Below are 20104 nucleotides of genomic sequence, written 5' to 3'. Positions count from 1 at the left end.
TTCTCTTCATAGCTCCTTTCAATCATAGTTTGATTCATACAGATGCAAGCCCATGTCAGTTGTATCCCAAGGTACTTGAGAAATAAAGTGATAGTTTGTAGTTTAAAAACTGTTACATCACGTTTGGATTCCAATTTTCTTCATGTAGCTTTAGAGACTTGGTGTTACTAGTAGCAGACCTGGATTTGGTGTTTTGGAAGTGATCCTGATCCATATTGGCATTAATTAGAGTAGTCCTGCTCTCACAAAGTAGTTATTTGATGGAAGAAGAGGTTGGTGGTTTGCATTCATAAAATCAGAACTGATGGCAGGAACACAGATGCTGAAACCTGGAGAAAATAATCTGTGCTGCCCTCCCAGCTGAAAGGTTCTTCTCACCACTGTTACACTGTGACGTAGTCAGAATAATACTTTTTTTTAATAGAGTTTCTGAAAAAAGTGCTGGCTACTGGTCTATCAGAGCATGGCTGATTCTTCTGTCTAAATTGCGAGAGACAAAAGGAAGAAGACCCACACAAAAGATGACATATTCAGTCCTAATGGGTGGATCATGATAAGTAAGATAAATATGATTTTCCAAAGAGTTCAATCCAGGTTTCCCAGCTATCCATTCTACTAGTATCCTTTGCTGTCCCAGTGGAGGGCTCACTCCCCCCACACTGTAGTCATATGTCTTCATTCAGGTGTTGTGTTGGGGTGACATTTCTTTTCCAGTTTGTGACTCATGCCCTGTAGAAGAAGGTAACAACAAAAATAGCAACTTGGCACTAAAGAAGAATCCAGATGTATTGAACTATTCGGTACATGTCAGATCCTCTTTTGACAGCTATGGCTAGATTTTTACTGTCCAATACAAGATCTTTTCTTCTTTCTCTGTAATACCTAACACAGAAAACACGGGCATCTCTCTCTTAATTAGAATCACACTACTTTATTTATGGCAGGCAGTGCATAGGATACTTTATGTGAATATTTGCTTGCTGCACTAAGCTTAAATTTGAGATGGCCTTGCTGGAAGATTAAATCACATTTTGAAGGGATTGATTCAGAGGAAATTGGGAGGCAACATTTCTCTAGCATACACAGGTTGTTTCTCTCATTAAGAACTGGTCACAGAACTTGAAACCCATAAGATCGTATGTAAATATCCATCTGTCAGGAAAGGACAAAATCATATTATTAAGTGCCAATACATTTCTGACATTTGTATAGACAAAAAAATTGAATGAAGCAGTAGAGGTCTCTAAGAGAATGGGTAGTGGCAATACTATCATTTGCTGTGGCTTTATGAGAGTGGGTCAGCAGCTTCTCCTCTCAGCATACACTTGTGCAGGCAGATCCATGTAAAAGGACAGGCAAATAGAAAGGATGCTTGGGCTGAGTCCTTTACCAGCCAGTTTGATAGAACAGCATGAATCCAGAACAGAATCTGGCATCTATTCATCCCACGACTATCCTTGCCTGCTCTTTCAGTGCCACCAGCTGTCCAAACGAATGTATGATTCCCTCCTCTCTGTCATCATGTCTTCTCTTTTGAATATTATGTGGTGGTGCTGGATTGGCCAGAGCTATTCATGAGTAACAGACACATTTGTTTTCTGATTAATTACTTACACCTTAGCTCTGCAGAAAGTAGCAGCAAGGAAATATGCCTCATCTATTCAGGTCTTTGCTGCCTATGTTCACCTTCTCTGATTACCCAAGAGCTACTCGTCTCAGTTATATTGTTTGTGGCAGGAGAGGCTGAACTGGATCTCAGCTTCTCTGTGTGTGTATGAGAGGAGAGAGGAAATGTGCAAAGATAGAGGCAAAATGGCCATCTGGGTGCATCTGTCAAGTCACAAATGTTGGGCCACCCTCCTGCAGAGGAGTTGGAATGTTTTAGGGAGTAAGAACCAGGATAGGTTACGGAGCATTTGAATGTCAGAATGGTCATTCAGATCTGCCCAGGTGTGTAGCGACTGAAAGTTCCCACTTTCTGCTGGTAGCACTTGTGCTAACAATGTGTTATAATCTGAGTAGTTCCTACCACCAGTCTGTCTCCTCAAGTTCTTTCTTTCAGTCGGTATTTTTACTTGAAGAGTCTAAGGACTCTGGAAAATAATCTCTACTGTTACCTTTGGAAGTCACCTTTCCCAGTTGCAATTCAGGTGTCCTGCTAAGAAGCTGGAGTTGTTCTGTGGACTGTCTGTCTCCATTTTCTACTCCTAAACTGAAATGGAATCAAAACAGCTGTCCTACTAGGTAACTAACTTGGAGGAGGAGAGGGAGAGGAATAAATGGGAAAACTTGTTCTAGTCCATTTGTTGTGATAATTTATAAATCTAGTAAAAGCCACATCCATGTCTCTTGAAATGCTTCCCTGACTTCCTGTATTTTAGACAAGTACCTGTCTTGGGATTTCTGCTGTTTCTTCAGCTCACTTCAAGTGGTGCAGGATATGTTCATAGACTAGAAGGAAGTTTTGTGTTATGGCCCCCAGCAAGACATTGCAATGGTCTTCCTGTCACCCTTCTCCAGTCTAGAGGGAAGCCTCATACATCCAACCACTGAAGGAGCAAAAAATTCTTTCTGTAGCCTTCTTCAGTAGTCAGTAAGCTTCTCAAGGCATCTGTCTGATTTGGATTTGTACAATGCCTAGGCTATGGGCTCTTTAGTCTGGAGAAGACCCCTATGTAGTATTACGACTAAACAAAGAGGATAGGACACTTCTATCTTTCTGTCATCCCTTTCACTGCATATACTCTTCAAATGGGTTCTGTATTTTAAGTCTTCCGACTTTGAAGACAGAAGGGATTTTGCCAATAGAAACCAAGCAAATGGGCAAAAAATGACTAGACTTAACAAAGAGGGCTAGAACTCTGACAAAGTAGCAAAATGGATTTGGAAGGGAATGGATTATCACCCATCAAGAGAATGCTTCAATGCTTTATGTGAAAGGAGTTGTATTTTTGTTACATGAGTATCAAAATACATAGCAGGCTAGGGATGAAAAAGACAAGGGTTAAAGAGAAAGGAATGAATATAGGAAGAAAACCTCAGTAGTAGAAGCAGGCAGAAAACAGACAGAAAGGATGTGGAAGCAACAAGGAAAGGAATATGAGAAGTCAGGTTGATAAAGGGTGTCTTGGTTTCCAGTGGCACCATTTTTTCCCATTCACTTTCTCCCAAAGCCTAAGCTAAACATGCAGAAACCCAAAATTTCTCAGGCTATATAGAAAGGAAAGGCAGAGAATAATCCCGTAGATTGGGATCCACAGGTGCTGTATTAGTTTTGTGCAACTTTGTGTTTAGCACCACAAGGATTAGTGCATTAAAAATACATAGACTTGAAAGAGATGGTTTCACAGAAGTGCTTCAGGGTTTCCCTTAAGTCCATGGGAACTTTGCCATTTGCTGCAATGAAAAGAGGACCAAGTCCTTACCTGACTGTCTTAAAATGTTACAAAACAGCAGGCTCTAATCAGGGACTGAAACCTTCAGGCCTGTCCTGAAGCTGCTTGTTCACCACCTCGTGTTGTTTTCCATGGAGGACTCTGAGGGTCTTTGCAAGGTCAGGTCAGGGGCTTTGCAAGGTGCATCCTTTCCTAGTGTTAATTCTGGTGCCTGGAGTGAATGAATGACCTGATTTTCTCTTTCCTCTCCTACCTGGGTTCTCCACTTGTACTTTGTTCTCAAACCTGTGACACCACTGGGGCTAGTCAATGTCAGACAGACTTCCAAAGAATAGGTGGTAAAATAATGAGGACTGTGAAGTTTGGTACAAGCCACATGCCCAGCTTCCTTTCACATTTTTTGTATCTTGTCTCCAGCCCTGTTTCTTCATTCTGTTCAAATGCATTCACAGTTTTTACTTCTTTCATGATATTTGGCCATGATAGTGCTCTAGCACCCCTTTTAACCCATGACCCTTTCATAGGCTTCAGCGCTTGCTTTCAAACCCATTCCTGTTCCCCATTTTGCAGCATACAGCTCCTTGGTCTAACTCCAAAATGCACATACCCATCTCCTCCTAATAGATGTAAACCTTATGCTTTGAACCTTCTCTCCTGCCTCTGATCCTTCCCATGGTTTCTCACTCTTGTTACCCTTCATGCCTTCTTTGCTCTGTGTTGATGAATATCTACTCTCAATGGGAAAGAAAATCTTAGTTACAGATGCATGAAACACCAGGGAAGTTTTGAAGAATCAGTGAACCAAGCCTTCATCCTTGTCCAGAGGGAATGTGACGTCTTCTCACTTTTTGAAATAAGAGAGGCAGCCTTTTTGAGGGCCCAGATGGACTTAGAGGTATAAGAGCTTATGACACACATTGCACTGAATGCTAGGAGTGCAAGATTGATGAAAAAGCTATTCTAATCTATGATCCCTGCATTTTCAAGTCTTGTTTTACTGCATGTGTAAGTCCAGAAGAAAATAAGAAGCAAGAAGAGCAACACCACACACCATTTTCATGCTTCCAGCATAGCTGACCCATGTTTACATATCTCCAGACAAAAACGTAAGAACTCTTGTCCATCCAAAGACTAGTATCTAGACCAGCCCAAGAATGGACTAAGAAGCCATCATGTACACAACATCAATGCAATGACTGTCTATATTGCTTGGTGTATGATCAGTTCTTTCTTGACTGCAGGATAGGAGAGATTAGCTAGTATTTAATTAGAAGTCCAGATACTAAAAAAGGCAAAGGAAGGAAAGGGTTAGTGAAATGGCCTATTTTATTTTTCAGGAGCTCTCTTTAAACATCCCTAAGGATTTCTTATCTCACATTAAAATTTTAACTAAAAATGCTGATTGTAAGGAATCCAGTAGTGGTACGGGCAAAGAAAAGTAGACTGTTAAATACTTTTGCTGCAGTAAATCTCCAGACACTTGAAAGCTGGTAGGGCATGGGGAGGAGAAAGGGTGAATGAAACAGGGGCTGCATATTTTAATAGGATGATTAAAAATCCTGTACCAAGACTCAGCAAATACAAGATATACATTTTTTTAATGTTTTATTGCTTAGTTCTTGCAAGTTGTACTTTTGTTTACTGTTCCTGTCTACATGAAAACAAAAAGTTTCCCAATTCTTGCAGAGCCCTGCTTAGTCTGCCCTCTTCTTTCCCTCTAAGCTTGTTGAATAAACTGCTCAGCTGAATAACTAGCGATACTCCCCTTCCCTTTTCTCCCAATCTAGCAGTCTTTCCCTCTCCAGCATTTTTTTTAGTGCTCTTTTTCATTCTATCTGCTGACTCCATTTGCTTATGAAGATGAGGGGTCCAAAGCCACTTAAGAACCTGATCTGCCCACATTCCTGCATTCAAGAGTGAGTGTTTGCTTTCTTTTTTTTCTTCCTTTTCATTGAAAAAGAATATCCACCTAAGAGAATTAGAAATTAGTCTGAGCAGATAGAAATGAGTCTGAGCAGAACATGTACCCACAAACCTAGAACAGTTTTAGGGAGACTTAGGGAAATCTCTGAAATAGAAGTCATAGATATGGAACAGATATCACCCATTCAAAGCATTTGCACACATGTGGAAGGAAGCAGGTAGAGCTTATGAAGATCTGACCCTGAAAACAACTGAGAGTTTGATAGCCCTCCGCTTCTTAGCCAGAGATTGAGATATGTGCTTTGCCTGGTTGATTGTTTGGGCCCATCTCTAAGGCTTCAGATATTTAGGTGAATGATGCCCTTCCAGAAAGTAACAACTATTTGCTTGTGGCATTGGTGTAACTGAATGCAAGGACCAAACCAGGACCAGCAGTAAGTTAACCAGAAAGTGGCAAGTAGAGAAAGACAAGGAAATAATTCAATTAATAAGATTGAGATCCATCACTGTATATGCCAGCCATTTGATTTTTCTCACTGCCCATTAACATGCAGAAGAAAGTGGCAACTACCTGGCTAGTACAGGGCAGGCATAAAAGAGTAAAAAATTCAATTTTGCAGGGCACAAATACTAGTATTTCCTCTTTCTTTGTATAAGAGCAGTTGATGTCCATAGCATTTTCCATTACAGAGTAAGAAAGCACTCAATAAACTCTTCAGACAAGTTACTGTGCCAAGTAACAAAACAAGTTGCAACTTGCCTGATGTAGTAACCAGTTATGTTTGTAATGAAAGTGAAGGGAAATATATTACCAAGCCACCAGTGTTCACCAACTGTGGATAAATAGAGTATCTGCTATGAAGAAACCCCTTTGCTCCCAACTGAATGTTCTCAGGGATGAAAGGCTCCACTCTTCACAGCATACCGCCACATTGGAAGGCAGATACAAGAAGCTGTTACTTCTGGGAACTTGAGAATGAAACTGCTTAGGTGGGACTTAGATGATTTACATTTGTTAGAACAATGGAGCCAACAGTCCCAATAATGAGAAAAGCATCATGGGGTTTTAATGGTCATGAGCATGTATAACCCCCATGGTGTATGTTAGATAAAAAACACCTTCAATATCCATGCTCAGAGAATTTAGTGTGACTCCTCTTATGCCTGATCAGGATTAATTCTCCAATCCAAGAAAATAAAAAGAAGTGCATGCAAAATACTACCTCTCTGGTAGCAGCTGCTCCCTTTCCCTCTGTATCACCCCAGAGCATTTCCTCAGGTATGACCCTCCACATATTCTCTGACACAGAACTGCATTAACAGGATAAAACCCTGCTGCCTGGAGGCCCAAATGGCATAAAAGATTGTATTCATGTGGACGGTGCTCAGCCCATGTTCATAACCTGCATCCTGCTCCAGTGGCTGGCCATATGAGATACCTTTTCTACTTGCATGCAACCCTACACTCCTCTCTGGCTCCTGACTTTACTAGTATGGAGACTGTATTGTAGAGAGAACATGAATTCAGGACAATGAAGAAGTAGTTCTTGACCATGGTAGGTCCCAGAAATAGATGTGTAACAGCCTGTTTCCACAGCGCATTCAGAATCTTCATTTCCAGGTACCAGTTGTAAGAAGGATCTGAAAGTACTTAGAAGCTTGTAAGCATGAGCCACAAACCACACAGGCAGATGGCAATACTCATGTAAGCTCTACCTCATTTTTCAAATGCTTGGAACACCCAGGTGCTTTAAGCTTCAGTGATGAAAGGTGAGCAAGGAGATGCTCAGAAAGAAATGATGTGTAAGCAAAGAAAGCCTAATATCTGGTGTATCCAGAGAACTTAGCAAGTCTGCAGAGGAAAGCATCGGTTGGTGACCATATCAAATGCCCCGTGTTTGTAACAGCAGCAGTAAGATGGGACTTGCCTATATCCAGCATTACATTCATTGACATTTCAGTGTGGAGTGGCCAAGTGACTCCAAGTAATAGATTGAACTATTTCAGCCACATGGTGCTGTGTCCTTCTGCTAGGTGAGACAGCACTGCTCCCCACTCAGGAGAAAACCAGGACCTTCCCCCTAGGTGCTTTATGCTCCCAGCCTCTTTATTTCTGTAGGTGTCCCATCCTAAACACTCTTCCTCTTCCTGCTCATTGTCTTCATACCCCACACACCCCCACGCACGTGGCTCTGGATCTCCTCATCATGTTCTTCTCGTTAAAAACCCCATTGTTCATTTGTTTGTTTGTTCTCTCTCTTTCTCTCCTCTTTTTCTCTCTTTCCCTCTTGTTTGTTTTTTTTTTTCCTTTCTTTCTTCCTTCCTTTCTTTCTTTTTTTGTCTCCTCTGTTTTGTGTACCCAGGCAGCCCATTGAGTAACTTCTTTGACGTAATTAAACAACTTTTTTCAGACGAGAAGAACGGGCAGGTGAGCCATCCCCCCGGCACGCCAACCAAGCATAGCGCAAACAGCAAGCGGAGCGATTCCGGTTCTAATGACTATGGGTCTAGAGGAGACAATAAGTACCCTGCTGGCAAAGACAAGGCAAAGATGGTCTCATCAGTCGGCCTACAAGACCAACCTTAAATAAACACATAAAAAAATTAAATAACTTAGAAAAAAAACAAAAAGCAAGAAAGAATGAAAGAATATTCCTTAGCAAGCTAGCCTCTAAACTAGAAGGATGTATATACCTTGCCACAACAGTACAAAACTGTCTATAGACAAATTTTGTATGAAGGAATGACTGTATATATATACATATATATTTATATATGATATATAATATATATCTCAGAAACAAACACAAAAACAAACGAATGAAGGAATGAAAAGAAAGAAAAGAAAAGAAAAGGTAGCACAGATGACAAACCCAGTTCACCAGATCTTGGGTTGTGGTTTTTCAATTGGGTTTTTTTCCTCCCTTTTTTTGAATGTTTTGCTTTTTTTCTCCTTCCTGATTTTTTGGGTTTTTTATTATTGTTTTTTTTCTTTTGTTTTCTTTTGTTTTGTTTCTTGTTCTGTTCATGCTCTCTCTGTGTTTCTGACGACACCACTTGTTTCCGCTCTGCTACCAGGAATTATCCCGAAAAGTTAACATGTCAGCCACGGCTTCACCTTCTGTGCTCTGCGGACACTTGTTGACGGAAGGCAACCGATGTAGACTGTCCAAGGACCAGTCCTGTTTGAGGTTCCCAGCCTCCCCTCTCCCTTCAGGAAGTGGGTTTCTCCCCCACTTCTCCCCAGACACCTCCCCAGTGCACGCCTGTTTTTCCCCCCCCCCCTCTCTTTTTCTTTTTTGGTGCTCCACAAGAGAGATCCGCTCAGTTATGGGATTGCAGAGTCTGGGCTGAAAAGGGGTTGCAAATTGTTGGGAGTGAAACCTTTTCCCTTGGCAACTTCTGTCTGTGCAGCTGAACACAGCCCAGAGAGAGGGTGTGAGGAAGGAGATGGTTGTAGTGGGAGCACAATGTTTCATGAATCCAGAGCGCGTTCTCATCAGAAACCAGCCAGGAGCAACTCAGAAATAAGCGTTGAACCAAGACAGTATTGGGGAGCTTCATCACAGGATTTTCTTAACCTTCTTTTTCTCCCTGCCACCTTTTCCTTTTCTTTTGCCCCTTTTTTTTATATATACATGTATATATGTGTGTATATTTATACATAAATATACATACATATATATATATATGTACAAAATGATTGTTTTTTTTATACTATATTGTTTTGCTTTTTGACCTGCTGGAAGGGGAAAGGAGTAAACTTAGGAGGGAGAGGGGTTCGATGAATAAACACATACAAACAAAACATTAAAACTTAGGGAAAAGGCAACTTCTGGTAGCAAAGAAGAGGGACAAGACTCTGCCAAGGACTGTCTCTCCTGCCACCAGGCACAGTTGCCACTGCTGCTACTGCTGCTCCTCCTTCAACACCTTCCTCCCCACTGTCAACTCCCTGCCACTGTGCCACCGCGCTGGGACCTTCTTCAACCAGCTGGATCCTCCACCACACCCTGCATTTAGAGGCAATTGTTGTGTTGCTAGTGCTGCATTGATATCAGTATTATTATTTCTTTAAGTTACCAGTTTCATTTGTTGGCTTGGGTGATTTTTTTCTTAAAAAAAAATAAGAAAAAAAGGAAAAAGAAAAAAGAAGATGAAGAGGAAGAAGAAAAGAGACTTCTCTTGGGTTTTATTTCCTCTGTGTGTGTGTGTGTGCACATCACTGGCACTTAGTTCATCAGAGCAAGACAAGGTGGAGTCAGGGCAATGGGAGACTTAATCACAAAGCTACTGTAAACTTTAAAAATTACTGCAAGATATTTTTATAAAGTTTTGTTTGGATTTGGTTTTACTTTTGGTTTGGTTTGTTGGTATTTTTGTTTTTTTTCTTTTCGAAGGGGAGGAGGGTGGGGTTGGGTGGATGGGGACTTTTTTTTTGTGTGTGTGTTTCAGTTCTTAGGTTTTGGTTATTTATATATACATATATATATTTAAAAAATAAGCTGTGAGATATATCTTCTGTTTAATAACCGTGTAAGTGAAACACTGATTCTTATTTATTTTGGGGAGGAGGTAGAAAAAAGACACAGAAACCCCGTAAGTGTTATCTTGTGACTTTGAGAAAGAAGAATTGTTGCCTTTTTTCCTCCTCCTCAAGAGTTATGATGTGACCAAGTGTAACTTATTCTGGCCCAAGTTCAAAGGTTAAACAAACAAAACCAACGTGGTTTTACGCGTGGAAGACAAAACACAATGAAAAGTACTTCTTGACTGAGATTTTAAGAATGTAGGCTTAGCATTAGTGTTCAGCTCTTTTATGACCTTCGATTGCTGCTCGTTGGGTTCCTATGGGTGTATGTTGTATCGCAAGATTATTTTTTTTTTTTTACTGATACTGTTGGATGAGTTCTTTTTTTTGTTGTTGTCGTTTTTTTTTTTAATCATTTTTCCCCTTCTTGGACCAGTTTTACTTGTACATAGGTTTGAAGATTAAAAAGAATTTTTAAAGACACAACTGGGGCAAAGACCTTTGACTTCTGCCCCGTTTCCCCATTCCCCCAAATGGGAGGGATTTATTTTATTTTATTGGTTTATTTATTTATTTATTTTCCCTATTCTTAAAACTTTTCTCTCTCGTATTGCTGTGTGCATGTCAGACACCTGGGGGTGATGGCTGGGGAGGGGGGGAGGCAAGGGTGCAGGAGAGGGGGGCAGTTTTAATTGCATGACATTGCTGTAAATTAGTCTCTTTTGCTTTTGTTGTCTTTCCTGCCTCCGCCCTCTCTCTACTTCTCCTCCGAGCTCCCCTCCCATCACCCCCATCCTTCTTTTCCCTCTTTTCTCTTCCCTTGTGTATAGATTTTGATGCTTCTGTTACATTGTACCTCTACAAAAGGCTGGGATTTCAATACAAAATAATAATTTAAAAATACCTATATCAGCAAAACCCATGTGGTACAAGCAGGAAGGGGATTACTTACACAAGATATAAGAATAAATGAAAGCAATACCTCTTGTTATCCTTCCTATTTTGTACTTTAAAGACACACGCGCGCACACACACATATACAGACACAAACTGACATTATTTAATGGTTTAAAATGGACAGAAAAATCTGATGTATCCCTTGTTAAATAACTGTGAGCAACTTTAGTTCAAAAACCAATAAATTCATTCAGTAAAGATATTAGCTGTTGAGTGTCCTGTTTATGTCCATGAAAACAAACTTCTCACCAGTGCCAGATCCAGTAAGTACTGTATCACAGCTTTCTATATCAGAAGAGCTGAAGACGGCCAGCATGTAAGCCAACATCCTCCCAGCCGTGGCATTAACATCATCCCGCAGCACGCGCTCCACCTTCACAACACAGAAGCGCCACGTGTGGGCAAAAAAGCATGACAGCTCAACCGTCTATGCCTGGGCTTTTACAGCAATGATGTGTTGAAAAAGATTAATCTAAGTTACAGAGCAAACACACACCCCCTAGATCTGATCTGTACTGAAAACTTGCTGCTTGTGATCATTCTTGTCGCTTAACCTGAGCTTCTCACGTTGCTTCCAGATTTAGCATAGGAAGGATTTTTCCACCCTCCCTGCCTGCAACGCTGTCAGTCACATGCATTTGAAAAAGCTTATCAGGTATGTTGCTGGCTTGTATTGTGTTTGGGGTTTTCTTGCTGTTGATGCGTGTGGCTGCTGTCTTGTCACACACCTCTCAGCTTTTTGGTCTTTACCTTTATGCTGGTTTCGTAACTCCTTCTACCACAGCAACCTGGTGGTTCACCTCTTGGACTCAGAGGTGCATGCCAAAAAGTAACACAGACCTGTGGGGTGCTTCCCTACTCAGCTGGGGTGAATATGGTAGGCCCAAGCCCATAGCAAGGATAGAAAGGCTCTGCAGATGGATCTGGACAGGCTGAATCAATGGGCCTTTGCCAATGATATGAGGTTCAACGAGGCAAAGTGCCAGGTCCTGCATTGGGGCCACAACAACCCCATGCAATGCTACAGGCTTGGGGAAGAGTGGCTGGAAAGCTGCTTGGGGGAAAAGGACCTGGGGGTGCTGATTGATGGCCACTGAACATGAGCCAGGTTATGCCCAGGCAGCCGAGAAGGACAACAGCATCCTGGCCTGTATCAGAAATGGCATAGCCAGCAGGGCCAGGACAGTGATCGTCCCCCTGTACTCAGCACTGGTGAGGCCACACCTCAAATCCTGTGTTCAGTTCTGGGCCCTTCACTGCAAGGGAGACATTGAGGTGCTGGAGCGGGTCCAGAAAAGGGCAACAAAGCTGGTGAAGGGTCTGGAGAATAAATCTTATGAGGGGCAGCTGAGGGAACTGGGGGTGTTTAGTCTGGAGAAGAGGAGGCTCAGGGAGGACCTTACTGCTCTCTCTAACTACCTGAAAGGAGGTTGCACTGAGGTGGGGGTCAGTCTCTTCTCCCAGGTTACAAGCCCTAGGATAAGAAGTAACATCCTCAGGTTGTGCCAGGGGAGGTTTAGATTGGATATTAGGAAAAATTTCTTCCCTGAGAGGGTGCTCAGGCATTGGCACAGGCTGCCCAGGGCAGTGGTGGAATCACCGTCCCTGGAAGAGTTCACAAACAGTGTGGATGAGGCCCTCAGTGACATGAGTTAGTGGTGGCCTTGGCAGTGCCGGGGAACAGCTGGACTTGATGATCGTAAAGGTCTTTTCCGACCCAAGCCCGCAGCGCCCTCCCTGTGGCAGCTCTGTGTCCCCCCCCCCACCGCAGCGGCCCCTCAGCCCCGACCCGCGGGGGCAGCGAGAGGCGGGACCCGTGAGGGGAAGGAGGCCGCCCCGCCGCATGCTGGTGCCGTTAGTGGCTGGCTGGTGGCAAAGGCAGCCAGCAGCTCCCAGGCACTGGCCCGGCCCAGCCAGGCCCGCTGGAGAGAGCGCAGCACATCGGAGTAGGTAGGGCCAGTGCGACGGCTGTCCCCGGGCAAGCGTGCGGGCGTCTCAATGAGGCGCCATCTGAAAGGTTCCATGATGCTGCCCCGGCCCCGGGGGAGCTACCAGGAGGCGAGGGCGGCCTGTGAAGTCTCCCGCAGGCAAGAGAGGTAGGAGGCCACCCTACCGCCTCCTCAGTGACACTTCCACAGATGAGTGCTTCAGTCTCTGGAGCTCTCTGCTGGAGTCATGCAGATGTTGACGGATCCCTGAAGCTTTCCAGGCAGAGGTGACGGAGGAGGTGCCTCACGAAGACATCCCTGCTGCAGTAAGGTCTCAGCAGGTTGCCAGACTTGCAGCTATGGCAGAGGTTGTGGTTCCGGTGGACTGTGTCTCTGGGGTTGTTCATGTTAGGACCTGCTGCAGTGGTGGGGTGTGAAGATTTGCATGCAGATGGTATCCCCTGTGGATGCTGGAGGGGCAAAGAGGGACAGGAGTGCAATCGCTTCTGTGTCATGCATTTTATTAACACAAAATATGCTCTGGAGTGTAATACAGGGGAGTGAGCTGTAACAGCAGTGTGGCAGTAGGTGTATGCTGCTTCTATAGCTGTTTCTCCCTATGTTTTCAGAAACGTTTATAACCTTGTATGATCTTTTTATATCCCAGTATATCTTTTTATATCCCAATATCTTTTTACATTCCCAGTTGGGATCCTCTGTATTTCCTAATTATGGTCTCTAAAAGCTATGAGAAGAAAACAATGAGTTTGCAAAGTGAAGGACCCCATGCTTAGCACCTACCACACTTATTCTGACTTTTGGCCATGTTACAACACAGTCTCTAGCTATATGATGATACTATATCATCTGTAGTGCATAGGAGAGACTTCTGAGTGAACTGAGTTTATGTTTGAACTGTTCTCTGCAAAACACTGTGTTTCATACCTTAAATCCAAAGGTAGGTAGTGTCTGCAACAGAGGATTTTGGTATGCCTCTGTGGTTGAGGTAGTTGGATTATCTCTGCTGTCAGGTGGTGGCTGTTATCCTCATCTACACCCCCTACCAGGTGATGGCTGCTCAGATGCTATCACATCTGTCCTCCATTTGCTGTGGTTCTCTTGGAGAGCCAAGCCCCTTGGACTCAATACTTAAAACACTTAATGAAACACTACAATGAATCTAAGGTTCATTCTGGTTAAAACAGCACAGTATGTGACCTTCTGAGTGTAAATTGAAGATTTTACTTGGCATTTTCTGTTTGTGCACATGTGGATATTAGCTTTGTTTAGATGCATGCATACATGAAAAATGTATTTGTGCTCAAGGTGAACTGTTATTAATTGAGCCAGTACCTGACATGTGCTATATAAGCAATAAATTGTGTATATGCATCAAACAAGCAGCTGAGCCCATAGTAATGAAGGTAATTCTCATTGCCAGATGTCAGTGTGCAGTGTTTTAGGGGGCTGAGAAAGAAGTCAGTTGTTTTAGAAAGCACTAATGCATATTGTCTAAGCCTTGCAAGCAGCGCATGAAAATTTCATCAGTAGTCAGGTTGTCTTTAATGAAAGTGGTCTGACACAAATGGCTGAGCTATAATGGCTCACTCTAGGCACAGGCAAAGACAGCAAAACTTGTGGAAAGCCTCAAGGTAGTGCTAATTCTGGTGCCTACTTCTATAAGTTTGTTGTTGTTTTGTTTTTTTTTTCTGCTGATTTGACAGTGCAGACCAAACAGGCTTGGGCATTTTCTTAAATACTTAAATACTGGAAGTCTGCAGGACTGGTCCTCCTATTTTTGTTTCAGTTCACGATTGTATGTGAGCTGGTGATACAAGGACAGAATGATTCGGTAAGGAGCAGATTCAGCTCTGAGTTTCTTATTATAGAAGGCAACAGGGAAGGGAGTGAGGCACTTGTTTAAAGATTGGAAAGTATCTTAGCTCTTTGTTGTACCCTTTAATCTTCTTATTTTATTTAAAACCACTTCAACAGCTGCAGCTGCTGTTTAATTTGAAGAACAAAACCCTAGCAGTTCAACTGTCTGGGGATACTTGAGGCCACAAGTGGAAGGGAAGCCCACATTGAGGGCAAGTCCTTTCTTCTTCTAAATTCACAATTTATTGTGGGGTTATTTTTAGTGCTGTTAATCTCACTGAGTGCTGCTGTGAGAAACTCTGCCAGGCAGGCTGGCAGGCTTTGAAGGGCTTGAGAAATGGGATTTCCTGTTCCACTGGCTCAGAGCTGACTTTTGCCATTGTCAGGAGCTATTATCGCCTTCTCGCAGCCAAAGCAGATAACACAGCTTCAAGGTCAGGGAAGACACAAGCGTTCATCAATATTATTAGCAGAAGAGTCTGCTTGCAGTCAGGGCAAGTGTTTCTGTAGCGAGTGTTTCAGGGCAAATGTTTCTGATGTAGTCAGGGACCTCTGCCTGGGCAGAGGGGTCTGCAGGTGTATCACAAAACCACACCAGCGGCTGGGGTTGGAACAGACCTCTAGAGACCTGCTCAAAACAGGTTGCTCACTACTCTGTCCAGTTAGGTTCTCAGTGTCTCTGGGGTGGACACTACACAACCTCTCTGGATAGTCCATTCCTAAAACAGCTGCTAGGGAGAGAAATTTATTTCTCAGCTTCACACTGACCTGCTCTTTGTTGAGACTTTTATGCTTCTGCTGAGCATTATCTTTTGTACATGAGACTAGCAGGTAGTTCTGGTCCAGCCCTAGTAGTGTAGCACATTCTCTCCATGCTGTGCAGAATAAAAGGAAAGCAGGCTGGTCTAGTGAAGTAGTAATCCTTGGTATAGGAAGCATTTCTAGCTAGAACTGTCAGAAAAAGCAGCTGTGTTTACCATAAAATCTCATGTACTCTTGAAAAGTATTCAGATTGAGACAGTGGCTTTAAATTACAGTGTCTGTTCTGGTTAGTTCCTTTGCAGGACATCCTGTTCTTGAAGTAAAATCAGGTTTCAGGTGGATGAAACTAAGATGAAACAAGGCACTCCTGACTCAACAGCAGTGTGTGCATGCTGAAGTTACCTGGAATTAGATTCCAATATTATGCTGTTTGTGACAATTGATTTGGTCAAGTCTTGTTATTTTTATAACTGAATAATGGAATAGCGATTTCTTTTCTGTCTGAAGCAAATTCCTTCCATGATTCTGATAGTTTATTGAATCATGCTGTTAGCAATTAGGTACAAGAATGCATGTGGGAATGTATTGAAGCTACATACATTAGCGATGCTTTGAGGATATGTGAAAAGCTATTTTTAGAACTGTGATGGAATCCTGACTGGGACTTCACATCACTTTATAGGAATGCTCATGAGCTCAAATTCATATAGGGTTTCTAATCTATATACTCTTGCGCATAAATGCAGTGTAGGAAGTTGTTTCTCTTTGCCCAAGAGCCTTCAGCTTTAGCTCCAAGTTGCACAATGAGAGCAGAAATGGGCATAGACTAGGTAGAGCATGTGTTCACAGAGAAGCTTAATAAAAAGTCTGGTCCCAGAATTTGGTCCCTGCTCCTGAGCTTAAGGCCAGTGTTTTGATGGGCTGTGGTATGTTCCACAGCAGTGCCTCCACACAGGATGATGAAAAGATGGTTAGGCTGGGACTACAAGGTGCCCTGAATTTGGTTTTTGCCTGCTGTGTGGCAGTGGGCAACCCCCCTTTCTTACCATCACAGAGATAAAGAAGCCAAGGAAGGTAGCAGGACTTGCTTTGCGAAGAGCTTTGAGGATCACTGTTAGGAGTGTGGTATAAGAAGTAAGTAGTTTTGTTACACTCTTCCTGTTGTACTGCAGTTGAGGAGCAGGACCTGGGCATTGAGCAGTGTCCTGGGTTCGGCAGTAGCAGTCATTTTTCTCCTTCTCAGTAGCTGGTGCAGTGCTGTGGTTTTGACTTCCCGCCTGGGAACAGCGCTGATAGCACCAGTGGTTTTAGTAGCTGCTCAGTAATGTTTTGTCTGACCAAGGACTATCTAAGTCTCATGCTCTGCCAGGGAGGAGGGGAAGCTGGGAGGACGCAGAGACAGGACACCTGACCCAAACTAACCAAAGAGGTATTCCATAACACAGCACGTCATGCCCAGTATATAAACTGGGGGCAGTTACCCGGAAGAGTTAGATCACTGCTTGGGTCGGGCTGGGTGTCGGTCGGTGACTGGTGAGCAGTTGTATTCTCTTCCCTTGTTATTTCCCTTATTGGTGGTAGCAGCAGTGGTTTGTGTTATACCTTAGTTACTGGACTGTTCTTATCTCAACACGTGGGAGTTACATTCTTTCGATTCTCCTCCCCATCAGGGAGCAGGGGAAGGAAGGGAAGGAGTGAGACAGAGACTGTGTGGTTCTGATGCACAGCTGGGCTTATACCATGACAGTTCTTTTTGGTGCCCAACGTGGGGCCCAAAGGGTTGAGATTAAAGGTTAAGAACTTTAGTCTCGGAAGGTAGACGCAAGTCTTGGAAGGTAGACGCAGGGACTGTGAGAATGAAGACTTTGGGCCCACTGTAGGAGAGGATCTGGTTCAAGACCATCTTAAAAACCTGAACATACACAAGTGCATGGGACCTGATGAAATCCATCTGCGGGTCCTGAAGGAGCTGGCAAAGGAAGTTGCTAAGCCACTGGCCACCATATTTAAAAGATCATGGCAGTCAGGTGAAGTTCCTGGTGACTGGAAAAAGGGAAATATAACCCCCATTTTCAAGAAGGGGAAAATGGATGACCCAAGGAATTACAGACCAGTCAGTCTCACCTCTGTGCCTGGCAAAATCTTGGAGTAGATTCTCCTGGAAGGCATACTAAGGCATATGAAAAACAGCAAGGTGCTTGGTGACAGCCAGCATGGCTTCACTAAGGGGAAATCCTTGGATTTATATATGAACAAGTCCAGAGGAGGGCCACAAGGATGATCAGGGGACTGGAGCGCCTCCCATATGAAGACAGGCTGAGAAAGTTGGGGCTGTTCAGCCTAGAGAAGGCTGCGTGGAGACCTCATAGCAGCCATCCAGTATCTGAAGGAGGCCTATAGGGATGCTGGGGAGGGACTCTTCATTAGGGACTGTAGTGACAGGACAAGGGGTAATGGGTTAAAACTTAAACAGGGGAAGTTTAGATTGGATATAAGAAAGAAAATCTTTCCTGTTAGGGTGGTGAGGCACTGGAATGTGTTGCCCAGGGAGGCTGTGAATGCTCCGTCCCTGGCAGTGTTCAAGGCCCCATTGGATGAAGCCTTGGGTGTCATGGTTTAGTGTGATGTGTCCCTGCCCATGGCAGGGGGGTTGGAACTAGATGATCTTAAGGTCCTTTCCAACCCTAACAATTCTATGATTCTATTGGAAACACCTGATTGCAAAAAGGAAATAGCAGATTGGAGCTTTTAATCAAGTATCAGTAATCATGATCTTACAGTCCTTTCCAATCCTAACTGTGATTCTATGAGATAACAACAGATCTGACTGGAGTGTGTCTAATCATATTTGTGATAAGCATTCATTGGTTCGGATTAATAGTCACTCATCACAATGCTGATTTAATGGCTCTCAAAGTTGTTGTTCTTGATCTCGGAGTTGCAGCATGTCATACCTTACTTACAGCCGGTATTTGCTCTCTTAGTGTTTATAGGCTGGGGGCCTTTGGCTAAGGTTCTTGTTTCATTGTACTTTGTGGTAATGACTTGTAATACAATAGACTCATTGATCATGAAACTGATCTGGCTTGCGTTCCCAGTGTGGTCACCACCTCTATACTTCGGGAGGTATACAGTAAAAGTGTATAGCAATTACACATCTTTTTTCCCCCTCCTTGGGTGGTCAACCTGTGAAGGAGACATTCCCTTACCAGCTCCCCCACCGAAACTACCTCAGCTCTGGGGGAACGGGTGAGTGAATTAAAGAGGAGAACAAAGGTCAAGGATGATGTGAGTGAATTAAAGAGGAGAACAAAGGACAAGGATGATCATCCCATGAAAGCTGTGGCTTCAGTCTCTGGAGAGCAGGTTCCCAGATGGAGTGGAAGAGCTGATTTTACTTCAGCTCCTGTGATAAAGACTAATCCCTGTCAACAAGATGTAAGTGACCAATGTGATTACTATTAGAGGGGCCCTGCCTCCAGCCCGGTGGAGGCAGAGGACAATCGGATTTACTGGACTGTGTGGATCAGATGGCCTGGCACATCAGTCCCACAGAAGTATAAGGCTCTAGTAGATACCGGTGCAGGTATCAGTGTACCCTGATGCCATCAAGCTGTCAAGGGGTGGAACCCATTTCTATTTCTGGAGTGACAGGAGGATCCCAAGAGTTGACTTTACTGGAGGCTGAAATCAGCCTGACTGGGAGGAAGTGGCAAAAGCACCCCATTGTGACTGATCTAGAGGCTCCATGCATCCTTAGCATAGATTACCTCAGGAGGGGGGTACGTCAAAGACCCAAAATGCTACCGATGGGCTTTTGGTATTGCTGATTTGGAGACAGAGGAAATTGAGCAGCTGTCCACCTTGCCTGGTCTCTCAGAGTACCCTTCCTTTGTGGGATTGCTGAAGGTCGAAGAACAACAAGTGCCAATCGCGACCACAACAGTGCACTGGCAGCAATATCGCACCAACTGAGACACCCTGATTCCCATCCAACAGCTGATCCATAGACTGGAGAGCCAAGGAGTGATCAGCAGGACCTGCTCACCCTTTAGTAGCCCCATATGGCCAGTGCGAAAGTCTAATGGAGGGTGGAGACTAACAGTAGACTATCGTGGCCTGAATGAAGTCACACCACCCTTGAGTGCTGCCATACAGGACATGCTAGAACTTCAGTATGAACTGGAGTCAAAGGCAGCCAAGTGGTATGCCACGATTGATATTGCCAATGCATTTTTCTCAATTCCTTTGGCAGCAGAGTGCAGGCCACAGTTTGCTTTTACTTGAAGGGGCGTCCAGTTCACTTGGAACCGACTGCCCCAGGGGTGGAAACACAGCCCTACCATTTGCCATGTACTGATCCAGACTGCACTGGAACAGGGGCAAGCTCCAGAACACCTGCAATACATTGATGACATTATTGTGTGGGGCGATACAGTGGAAGAAGTCTTTGAGAAAGGGAGGAAAATAATCCAAATCCTGCTGAAAGCCGGTTTTGCCATAAAATGGAGTAAGGTCAAGGGACCTGCACAGGAGATTCAGTTTTGGGGAATAAAATGGCAAGATGGATGTTGCCAGATCCCCACAGATGTGATCAACAAGGTAACAGCAATGTCTCCACCAACTAATAAGAAACACAAGCTTTCTTGGGTGCAGTGGGGTTCTGGAGAATGCACATCCCAAATTACAGTTCGATTATAAGTCCTCTCTATTATGTGACCCGGAAGAAG

The 20104-nt window shown here is 43.7% G+C and overlaps 1 protein-coding gene across 14 annotated transcripts in view; it reads left to right on the top strand.

The window, feature by feature from the left end:
* The window catches only part of BRSK2 (BR serine/threonine kinase 2), a 325812-nt gene extending 314804 nt beyond the window's left edge, over positions 1-11008 (top strand). For 5 of the 14 annotated variants that reach the window (XM_061463126.1, XM_061463122.1, XM_061463124.1 and 2 more), the window contains 2 exons: positions 7682-7746; positions 8397-11008. In XM_061463126.1, the coding sequence (XP_061319110.1) occupies positions 7682-7746; positions 8397-8672 (341 nt within the window). In that variant the 3' untranslated portion in view covers positions 8673-11008. Of the gene's footprint in view, positions 1-7681; positions 8144-8396 lie in introns of those variants that run through there. The other 9 variants (XM_061463120.1, XM_061463129.1, XM_061463128.1 and 6 more) reach the window with 4 other exon arrangements.
* The last annotated feature ends 9096 nt before the right edge of the window (positions 11009-20104 follow it).

Source organism: Pezoporus flaviventris, unplaced genomic scaffold (genome assembly GCF_033815535.1).
Source record: "Pezoporus flaviventris isolate CSIRO_AGI_PZ_B2104156 unplaced genomic scaffold, CSIRO_AGI_Pfla_v1 ptg000036l, whole genome shotgun sequence".
Taxonomy (NCBI): domain Eukaryota; kingdom Metazoa; phylum Chordata; class Aves; order Psittaciformes; family Psittacidae; genus Pezoporus; species Pezoporus flaviventris.
Note: the sequence above shows the minus strand (reverse complement) of the source record. Positions and strands in the feature narration are given on the sequence as shown.